This window comes from Spinacia oleracea, chromosome 3, assembly GCF_020520425.1.
Source record: "Spinacia oleracea cultivar Varoflay chromosome 3, BTI_SOV_V1, whole genome shotgun sequence".
NCBI classification, from domain to species: Eukaryota; Viridiplantae; Streptophyta; class Magnoliopsida; order Caryophyllales; family Amaranthaceae; genus Spinacia; species Spinacia oleracea.
The window spans coordinates 17,813,455-17,825,491 of record NC_079489.1 but is presented as its reverse complement, the minus strand read 5'-3'; the positions used below and the strand labels follow the sequence as shown (position 1 = coordinate 17,825,491).

At 32.3% G+C, this 12,037-nt stretch overlaps 1 protein-coding gene across 1 annotated transcript; it reads left to right on the top strand.

Moving 5' to 3' along the window:
• The first annotated feature begins 2,518 nt into the window (after window positions 1-2,518).
• On the top strand, window positions 2,519-10,366 carry LOC110785431 (probable poly(ADP-ribose) glycohydrolase 2). Its single transcript, XM_021989875.2, has 9 exons — window positions 2,519-3,320; window positions 6,726-6,835; window positions 6,922-7,123; window positions 7,206-7,310; window positions 7,555-7,673; window positions 7,789-7,938; window positions 8,150-8,312; window positions 8,436-8,498; window positions 10,078-10,366. The coding sequence occupies exons 1-9, from the start codon at window positions 2,847-2,849 to the stop codon at window positions 10,219-10,221; spliced, it is 1,530 nt and encodes a 509-aa protein (XP_021845567.2). The 5' UTR covers window positions 2,519-2,846; the 3' UTR covers window positions 10,222-10,366.
• Window positions 10,367-12,037: the final 1,671 nt, after the last annotated feature.

Here is a 12,037-nt window from a genome sequence, read left to right as displayed (position 1 = left end):
GTAATTAGGTGTTAAGTGGTCGGGTAATTAAGTTAATGGGGGACTGTGCGAGTATTAACTGGGTATTACTATCGAAGTGAAATAGTGGATGAGATCATTAAGTTTATTCTTGACACAACATGTGAATAAGAAAGAAAATAAATTTATTTAATGTACTCTTATTTGTTTTAACTGTTTTAATTAATATGACACCGAATGGGAAATAACAAATTTATCCATCATTAAGTATAATTTTGAGGTTAGTTATAGCTCTATTTTGATGATAATTGTCTACCATATTTCATATAAATTTATGTTTAGATTATAAATCGTGCATCGCACGGGTATTATACTAGTTGTTAACTGATTAGTTAGAAGTAATTCCTATACCTGAGTTTTTAGTGATATTTTAGGGTGCAACTTTAGCTGTTTACTGACAGGAGGCGTTTGGTTTGGGGTCTTCAGGAAAGGGAATGATGGGTTTTGATTCCATTTGTTGTTGTTTGTTTAGTGGTTTTTGTCATTCATTTAATCCTCTTTTCTTTTTCAACTTACCCCAAATCCTCTACAATGATACTCTACCCCAAATGGTTTTCCATTCCCTTTCCCTTGACCACTCTCTTTAATAAATAATAAATAAATAAATAAATAAATAAAATAAAAAATGATAAATAAAATAAAATAAATAAAAAATAAAAATAAAAATAAATAATAATAAATAATTTAAATAAACAATAAATAAATTAAAAATTAAAAACTAAAAACTACTTATTATTATATTAATTATTATTTATTATTAATTATCATTTATTATTATTATTATTATTATTATTATTATTAGTATTATTATTATTATTTATTTATTTATTTAGTTCAGTTAAATTACTTAGGAGAGAGGGGGGGAAAAGAATAGGAAAACCAAACACCATTGTTAAACAAAGAATTTTCATTCCAGTCTCGTTGATTCCCTTTCTCATTCTCTCTCCCTTTCCCCTTCTCCAACCAAACGAGCCTTAATACTATTATCTATCTAAAGCGAAATATTTGTAATGAACACGTTTGCCTTGCAATGGACTTCGAATTGAGATATTGGTTTCTTGAACTGCATTTTGAATTGAGAAAGCCCAAAAGGTTAGGGTACATTTGATATCGCTATTAATTTCAGTTTTTGATTTTATAGTTTTAAAAATCATATTTTAAATTGAATTATAAACTTGAGAATGTTTCTTTATCATGTTGATCTTGAAAACTAACATAAAAACTTGAAAGCTATTAACATTTGGCGGGGCATGAAGAATCTCACAATTAGATGAAAAATAAAATTAAAGGTTGAAACGTAAACGCGGTTGAAAGTTGAAAGGCAAACAACGTTTGTTGAAAGTTGAATGGAGAAGATTGAATTATCATTATTATTAATTTTTTAAGGAACCCATCTAAAGGAGATTAAATAGATAAATCGGTGATAAGGCCGTTTAAAACACATTTCAGAAACTCATCTTTCCACAATCTACTCCCAAGGTTGAAGGTGAGCTAAGGTCATATTGTCTTCACCTTGTCAATGTTACTTATTGGTTCATATCTTATTAAATCAGACAAGACCAGATCGACAACATTCAGACCAGACCAAGACTTTTTAATTATTTTTTTTTTATTATTATTATTATTATTATTATTATTATTTTGATAATAATTTTAATTACAATATTAACAATATTAATAATATTAATTATTACGGAGTAATTATTATTATTATTATTATTAATTATTAATAATTATTTATTATTTATTAATCATTAATAATTAGTTATTAATTATTAATTATTAAGTATTAATAATTTATTATTAAATAACAAATTATTTTTTATTTTTTATTTATTATAATCAGAAATGTTCAGACCATACAAGATCTGACCAACATGAAAAATCAGACCAGACCAGACAAGACCAAACCAGAAACATGAAAAATCAGACCAGACTAGGCAAAGAGAACAAAGCCTAAATTAGAAAATTATAAGCTACTTCCTCCGAATCTAAATGTTATTCCCGTTTCCTTTTTTAGTGTCCCAAAATAATCTTCCCATTTCTTTTATTTCCTTTTTAATCTCTTCTTTGTAATTTGAACTTTGTAATTCTATTGGTTTATCAATAAAAAACCTTGTAGTCTCATTGGTTGGTTTAAGTTTGGATGGATTAATGAGTTAGCATTTTTATTCCTTGAATTCTATTGGTTCAACTATTTTGTTTTCTTGTGAAAATGGAATCAAAAAGCAACAATTCCACATAAAACTACATTAATCTTATAATATTTCTTTTTCCTTAATAACCGCGTAAAATGACAAACGGGAATAACATTTAGGTTCGGAGGGAGTATTTTGTTACCACATGTGTTTGACAAAAGACCAATGAATAACACGATAAGTGCATAAATGTAGAACATCCTCTACAATCAAAGAGAAGCTGCTTGTTCCATTTGCCCCTTAATGGAGAAGATTGAATTTGATAAGTCTCGAATTTCCTAACTCTTGAGGATTTTGTTCCTCTCTTTTATGTTTCCCACTTAAATAATTAAAAACCCACTGATGCATTGAAAAAAAATACACGATAAAGAGTGTGAATTAAAAAAAACTAAAGTCCATACCTGGTTGATTAACGGGTTGATTACTTCATAGGTGACGAATTGAATAATGGCTTAAGGTTAAAACATGAATGGGTCTTGAAAAGTTGAAAGGAGAAAGATTGAATTTGATTAGTCTCGTTGAAAGTTCAACAGGGAAGATTGAATTTCCTACCTCTCATAGATTTTGTTATTGAATGAAAATTAGGGGAGCGAAGAAATCAACCTTGAACAAAAGTATAGACGTAAAAAAATGGCGAAACCATTCACTCCTACAATGGAAAATCGCACCGATTTCGAATCAGTTCGTCAATTTCTCCCACCATTAACAACCCAACCATCTGGCCATCTAGCATGGCCAAATCACAAACTCATTGATACTCTGAAATTAATCTCTCAAGGACCGAGTCAAAGCCAAGTCAACTCGGGTGCACGACTATTCAGTACAATTTCAAGACTCAGGGATTGTCTTCCTTTCTCCTCTGATCAAGATCGTTTGGCGACATCAACTGGTAATGGGTTCGCGCGATTCTTTGATGAGTTGTTGCCCAAGGAGAAAACCATTAAATGGTTTGGTGAAATTGTACCTGTAATGGCTGATTTTATATTAAGATTGCCTTCACTTCTCGAAATGCATTATCAAAATTGCGATGATATTGTTCCAGGAGTTTCTACTGGTCTTCGATTGTTGGAGCCACAACAACCAGGCATTGTTTTTCTCAGTCAGGTATGTAATTTAACCTTATCCTCCTTGTTTATTGGATCTTATACTTGAAATACCTTTAGTAGTATGATTTTTGGTTTTGGATCTTATCTTTCTGAAATGATTGCAATTTATGTTTCAGTAAATTAGTTAGTTGTTTTGTGTGTTTTGTTGTCACGTGTCACTGTGTGCTTGATTTGGTTGGGACATTAGAACCGTCAAAAACTAATCCTATCCGATAAACCATACCTGAACTGACATGTATCTATAACCGACTCAATTCAAAATTTTGGTAAAACAGGTAACCTGTAATCTGATTTGTACCCTATTCGACAAAACTGATACCCAAATTTTACCTGATACTGTATGATTCGAACCCGACACCCGATCATAAAGGGTGCCAGTGTGCCACACGCCCACAGTGCTACAAACAATATTTGACCAAGATGGATTTGAGAGAAGTAGAAATGACTGAGAAAGAAATGGGTTACCCTAGACCGACCTCTGAGGTGGTCACGATCTGCCATCCATGAACCTAGCCTGCTTCTCGGCCCATCCCACAGTCTAGGCACTCTATGGGCCTACGGCCACTTTAGTGAGAGACTGATATCCCGTTTTGTAGCAGGCCGTAATATGTGTTAATTAGAATGAATTTGTATGAAAATTTGTACTTGGTAATCAATATTCATTCTCATGGTAATGCTAGTTCATTCAAAATTATCTATTTTTTTTACATAAGTTTTCATTACCATACGAGGAGTGGTATTGGATGAGAATGCTAATTGATGAAGAAAAACACAAGGTTTGAGATAAACTTCATTACACATTGTGTTTGTTATTAATCTTACAAAGCACATAATAACACTTAGATTTATTTTTATTCCACCGTTTATTATCGGCTACTAAACAAGTTGTGATGGTCTTCCGTTATAAAGATTGATTGCTATTCTGGTGTAGCATTGACTTTTTGGCTAAATGATAGAAATTTGAGGACGCACGCGGAAGTTTTGATGGACCTTAATTATATAACAAAATATCACTTTTATCATTATTACATCGATAAGAATTGTACAACACTATTTGCTTTGGTAGAACACTTGTTTCTACCCCTCATATTTTGTGGGAGCTCTCTTGATTAGGCTCACCCTAAACTTATGCACATACAACCTATTTATACTTGTTTTATGGTTTCTAGATTTTTCTACTCCCCTCATCATCTAGATTTTTCTTACGATAATTCTAGACATTTTAGTTACTAGATTTTTCTAGTCTAGCTCCTACTCTCCTAGATATTTCCTAAGATTATTCTAGATTATAATTTACAATTATATTTCTAGATTTTTCTACACAATACATTTCACTATTATATTTTTACAAGTGTATTATCTAGATTTTTCTAGATTGTGCTTCAAAATATTTCATCTTTCGAAAATCTCGTTGATGCACTTGTCACCAACCACCAATCGTCATAAACACTTGAGTTCTAATAATGTCGGCACCCGTGTTACCAATTTCCATCTTCTTGATACCTTTTACTAATCTTGATCATCTTCTCGTTGGTCTCCATGTTACCAACTATCCCACTAGTGCACATGTCACCGGTATCTCCTGAAATTTTTCTTCAAATTTTATTTTGTTATTGGTGCTCATGTCACCAACCATTCCGCTAATGCTCTTGTCATTAGCAAACTTCAAAATTTTCTTCAAAATATTTTCTTCTACATTTTCTCCACTGGCATTTGTTTATCCAAATTTTTCTTTTGTTGTGGTGCTCATGTCACCACCCATCCCTGCTAATGCTCATGTCATTAGCAAACTCCAAAATTCTCTTTGTGAATACCTTTTTTTTCTTTCCTTTTTTTCCAATATACTCTGCTAATGCCCGTGTCATTAGCATCCTTCAAATAATTTCTTCTTCAAAACATATTTTCTTCTACATCTTTTTCCATCATTTCTAATTTTTATCATCAACTTTATTTTTTTCCGTTTTGCTCCATAAATTTTTCTTCTAGTTTAATTTATCCATATTTGTTATTCTTTAAGAAATTTTAGATTTAGAATTTACCTCTTTTCTCTTCCACATTTTCTTCAAATCTTGTAACCCTTCTTGTCTTGGGTCTTCGATCTTCAATTTTGTCGTAATCACTTTTCCGGCTCTGATACCATGATAGAAATTTGAGGACGCACGCGGAAGTTTTGATGGACCTCAATTATATAACAAAATTGCACTTTTATCATTATTACATTGATAAGAATTGTACAACACTATTTTCTTTGGTAGAACACTTGTTTCTACCCCTCATATTTTGTGGGAGCTCTCTTGATTAGGCTCACCCTAAACTTATGCACATACAACCTATTTATAGTTGTATTATGGTTTCTAGATTTTTCTACTCCCCTCGTCATCTAGATTTTTCTTAGGATAATTCTAGACATTTTAGTTACTAGATTTTTCTAGTCTAGCTTTCAAAGCATAATTTGATGATAGAACTCATAGAAGGAAATGTTTACCACCAAATCATGCATTGGGAACTTTAGCATAGTTAAAAACTAACGTTTTTTTTAGCTAGAATCGTTAAATGGTGTCGATTTCTAAATTTTTTGTTTTTTAAAGTGTTTAAAAACAATAAAAAATAAGTAAGGTGTTAAATTACAAAAACTAGTTTTTTTTAAGGTGTTAAATGACAAAAAATCCTAAGATTATTCTAGATTATAATTTACAATTATATTTCTAGATTTTTCTACACAATACATTTCACTATTATATTTTTACAAGTGTATTATCTAGATTTTTCTAGATTAATATTTTAACACTAAAACATTTTGAATTAAATACTCCGTATAAGACCTAAGATTTCAGATGGACTGCTTTTAAATGGAGAAAGTGGATTTCTCTTAATCCAAACTTTATGTGTAGTTTAGAGAATATGAAGAACCTGTGAGGTAATCCATTCCTGAGCATGATGAATGAGTATTGACTATTGAGTAGTATTGTAGTCATTCATATCATTATTATCATTACCCCGATGTCTCAAAGAGGGCTCTCGCAAGAAGCGGGGTAAAGGGGATCGGATATACGCAACCTTACCCCTGCAATTGCAGGAGGTTTTTTCCAATTGACCCAAAAGCGATAACGCAATGACAACCGGACGACCATCTTCTACTTCATGGAAAGGAAGCGAAGAGGTTTTAAGAGTCATTTTAATTTAGTTCATTACATCCCACAGCCAAAAGAACAAATGATCTTTGGCTCCATCAGAAATAGACAGGTTGAGTAGTATTGTAGTCCACTTAGTAATTCTTTGTGAAGTTGGCGTTGCAATTTGTACGTGTTTGGTGGCATGTTTGTACTTGTGGTTTTTTGATTATAAGTTGTAGTCATTATTAAGAAATGGGTTTTCTAACGAAAGATGTTATGTTTTTATGTAGGAGCTTATTGCTGCTCTGCTGTCATGTTCATTCTTCTGCTTGTTTCCGGCAGTGATTGTTAATAGATACGCCAATCTTATGCAGGCGATTAACATGGATCGAATATTTGCGTATGTAAATCTCTTATTGGATAGTCACTCTTGCTTTTGTCTGAAAACTACATACAGCAGATGACTCTTTATTTTCATGTTCTCAGGAGTGTTCATGACAGGTTCCATGAACAAGAAAACAAAATCGAGTGCATTATGCATTACTTTGAGAGAGTATGTTCATCAACCCCTTTGAACTTTGTTTCATTTGAACGGAAAGTTCTTTCGCTGGAGCAAAATCCATCTGTTGTTGCCCTTCCACCTCCTAAATTCTGGGCCAACTCTGTGGTTCCCCTCTGCAAATTTAAGGTAACAATTATCTGATACATAAGTGCTTCATCCATCCAGATGAACTACGGAATATATGACTAATTTCTGATATTCTGATCAGGTTTATTTTACGGGTATGATAGAGGACCATCCTGCAGGGTCTCTTGAAGTTGATTTTGCAGACGAGTACATAGGAGGACTTACTTTGACTGATGGATGTCTTCAGGTTGGGTACAGAATTTGCTGCCAAGTATTTTAAGGAATATTTAGTATGGTATTGCATATGTGTATAGGACTATAGGGTTATAAAACAGAGTTGTTGTCTCTTTTTCCTAGTTCCAAAGCCTTCAATATGTTATGTTTTGTTATAATCTTGTAAAGGGAAAAGTGCATAATGTTAGTGCAGATGAGTCTTTCTTTTGATGATTGATGTCATGCAGGAATCTGACTAATCTGGTGGGGATATGCAGGAAGAAATTCTCTTCGTGATAAAGCCAGAACTAATTGCTGCCATGCTTTTCTTGCCGTCCATGTCAGAAAATGAGGCAATAGAAATGGTTGGTGCTGAAAGGTTCTCAAATTATAAAGGGTGAGTGCTAATACCGAAGTATTAAATTTGGAGCACTAGCTTGTTGAATTTGTGATGATCCTACGTTACAATTATATATGCATATTATCATCTTGAATCTTTTAACTAATTGCAGGTATGATGCTAAATTTCAATTCGATGGGGATCACGTGGACAATAAGGAAATAGATCCAATGGGAAGACGTGTGTCAAGAGTTATTGCAATTGATGCATTGCGCTTGGGCTGGGCAGGAGCTAGACAGTATAAGCATGAAAATCTTCTGAGGTTTGATATTTTCTCGATCTATATGTAATTGTGTTAATCTTTTAGTCTTACTTTTATACTGTAATTGTTTTGCATACTATTACTGGCATAATACCAAGATTATTAATTTTAGCCAAGATTAGGGGATCACTTGTCATAAGTTTCATCCTAGTTCAATTTGAGCTCCCCTGTAACAGGTTAGTTTGTTAAATAATGCAACTTTAAATTGCAGGGAGGTTAACAAAGCATTCTGTGGGTTCCTGGATCATTCCAAATATCAGCAGAAGCAGGTGCCTGATAGTGATGTCGGGATTGTCACCGGAAACTGGGGATGTGGTGTTTTCGGTGGAGATCCTGAAATTAAGTCAATCATACAGTGGGTCGCTGCATCTCAGGCGAGTCTTCATTCATCACCATCACCATGACCAAGATCTTCTGTTTATGTTATACACTATACAGTGGGTTGAAATTAAGTCAATCACTGTTTTATTTCTAATATTTGACCTTCTCAATCTCAGGCATCAAGATCTTTTCTGTCATACTATACATTTGAACTGGGGAAATTGCGAAACTTGGACCAGGTATATATTATGTTTGCACAACATTTTGCAGAGTTAATCACATAGCATACCACAAACTTTCTTTGCTTCATTTGAGCTTAAGATCACTATAAAGGCACATGTTATTCTGGTTAGACTGAAACCTAATATGTTGCAATAATATTGGAACCAGAGAAGTATTTTTTACCCCCACTTGTCAATATGTTATAATTATCTCTTCATCTTCCAATAGTCTTGAATCTTGATCAATATGTTCTTGTCAAAATTTAAACTCTAGTTCAATATAAATTGATTTTTATGGAGTATGTCAATCGGTAAAAGGTACACCCGGTTGTATGTAGCTCTACATGCAACCGGGTAGCTTTGATTTTTAACCCCTCAAAAAGCACAATTTAGTTTAAAGCACATTTTTACAGGTTAAAGTACATTTTTATAGCTTAAAAACAGATACATTTCAAAAGAACACATTGTTAGTACAAAAGAACATACGAGCGCGAAGAATTTGAGAGGATATGTAAACTGAGGTTGGTTGCTCACCTTTTAAGTTTAGAGCATCTCCAATGGTTATAGCTAGGGACTAGCTTGAAATTTATAAAAGTTTCAAGCTAATAGCTAGATCATTGGAGTGCAAATATTAAATTAGCTTGGCCAAACAAATTAGCTTGTTTAAGCTAATTTGTTTGACAACTAGCTCCCAAAGTTGTCAAATGATTAATTGACAAGTGGGACAAGTGAAACTAATTTAATTAAGAAGCTAGTTGCTATCCATTAGAGTATAAATTAGCTAGACAATGAAATACCTTGAAATCTTATGTGGCATAACAAGCTAATTGTCAAATTAGCTTACTATTGGAGATGCTCTTAGCTTTTTTCCCAATTGGAAGAAGATATTCAATATCATAATATTTGAAAAACATATGTGCATTAAAATTGTAAAAATGTGTTTTTAAACTGAAAAGTGTGGCTTTTAAACTGAAAAATGTGCTTTTTTTTGGGGGATTAGGAAATAAAAAACGATCCGGTTACATATAGAGCTACATACAACCGGGTGTACCTAATAATCGGGTGTTAGCATGTATTTCCGACTTCCTGTCATAACATAGATTATATCTTAGTATTATAACATCGTAGTAGATTTTAAATAATATATTATTTCACTATTTATTAAAAATAATAATAAAAAAATATATTAATGTTATTTTCACGTAACTAAATGTTCTTTTAATTATATACAAGTGTTCTTAAGGTGTACCATGGTCCACCTTCTAAGGGTGCGTTCTGTTCAACTTATTTGACCTTAACTTATCTGAACTTATCTGAACTTATCTGATCTTCTCTGAACTTATCTGAACTTAGCTGAACTTATCTGAACTTATCTTAACTTATCTGAACTTATCTGAACTTATCTGAACTTATCTGAACTTATTGGAACTTATATGAACTTATTGAAACTTATTGAAACTTATTGGAACTTATTGGAACTGAAACTTATTTTTTTAAGGTGAACAAAACGCACCCTAAATTGCGGATTTTATATTTTCTTTCCCGAGTATGCATTTCATCAGCGTTGATGTAACATAATCTGTTAAATATTATGTAGGTGGTAGAATGGATCGAGTCCCAGAAATGGAATGTTGGAGAAGTATGGAACATGTTATCTGGTTATTGTACCAAACGGGCAAATGGAGAAACAAAGCTTGGCTTCTTTTCTTTTCTTATCCCTTCTCTACAACAAAGCTATTGATACCGGTTCCAATCCTACAGACTGGGGATTTCTAGCCCAATCTATCATTCATCACATCCGACATCTGTTGCATAATGATGTTCTAATTTCTATTTTTTATGTTTGTCAAAATACAAACTTTTATATAAGACAGTCTTACACAAAAGATCCCATTGATGTCATATAAGTTGAGTACTGGAATCAATTAGTTAAGCACTATAACTAATTAGTTAAGCACTACAACCAATTAGTTAAATAATGGAACTAATTAGTTACACACTAAAACTAATTAGTTAAGAAATGAAACCAATTAGTTAAATAGTGAAAGTGGTCTTTCCGGTAAAGCGGTCTTACACAAAAGTTGCCGTTGTCAAAATATTTTGTATTATTTATATCTCTAATTATATATTAACAAAACTTATAAAATTTTGATATTATTAAACTACTTATTGAGACAAATCATACCAGACCTCACGCGAATATACATTTTTCTTATATATTAGAAATAATATAGAAAATTCTATTCAATTGTGAATAATGTCAAAATTTTAAATATAATATCATTATGAAACGGATGGTTCGTAATATAATTTATTTACAAATTCTTAGATGCACTCGGGTTCAGAGTTGAGATATTCCATATCCTTCGTATATACAAACATTTCAAATATATGTAACCAAAATTATATACTCCGTATGTACAAGTAGTATATCAAGCAATGTCTTGGCCTACTGGAAAGAATTCAGCCTTCAAACCAAAAGACTGGGAACCTTGAGGGAGGGTATTTCATTAATTTCAATGTATATATATTTTTGGTGCGAATGAGCCACAAGGGCAAATATAAATTACAAATTGGGGCGGTGGATTTAAACCTGAGACCTATCTTACACATTTATGTACACATGTCTTCGTTCTTAACCACTAGGCCAAGACTTCATTGGTTTATTTCAAAATAATGGCATTAATTCGAGATTGAACGAGGTTTTAAATTTACAAAAGAATATGAATGAGTTGTTTGCGAGCCTAAACGAGTTGAACACCAAGTTGTTCTTCGAGCTAGCATTATTTACTAAACGTGCTTCAAAATTTTGTTCAGACTTGTTTATTTATCAATGAACGGGCTATGAACGAGCTCGTTCACAGACATATCAGCTTATTGACGTCACTACTTAAACGGAAAAAATAAAAGTTTGTTTAAACTCGAGCCAGCTAATCAAAGACCAACCAATACCTAGTATATTTAATCAATACCTAGTATTTAAAAAAGAAAATCAACTTCTTTTTTACGACACGTAAGTAACACCATTTTGAAGACACGTGGCGGACACATAATCATGCCCACTTAGAAGACATGTGGCCAAGTATAATCAATTCTTCATTTAAAACATAATAAGTCGCCTCAACATTTCATCGTTCCCTTTCCAATTTTAATTAGTTTACCACCGTTTAGAACAATTTAATTAAAGACATTGATTAATACATTGGCGGTTATGGTGAGTCAAGAATGAGAAACGTTTCAGATCGTTATAATTCTTTGGTTAATGAATTCAACTATTTATTAAACCTACATGTTTACAATTTTTTATAGACTGATATTCCTCCCTAACTTATTTTGCTAATTTCTTCATTTTGAAGAATTTTATTATTTTTTTATAGGTGGGTGGAAGTTAAAACTATGTTATAGAACTTCTAATTCATGCCCACCCCATTGTTTTTTGGAAAAATATTTCTTCTAATGAGGTTGGTATTAGTTAAAGCTATCATTATATTCGTTTTTTTTTATCCCATTTAAATCAACGGTGCATCTTCTTTGCATCCCGTTGTCTGACTTGCCTC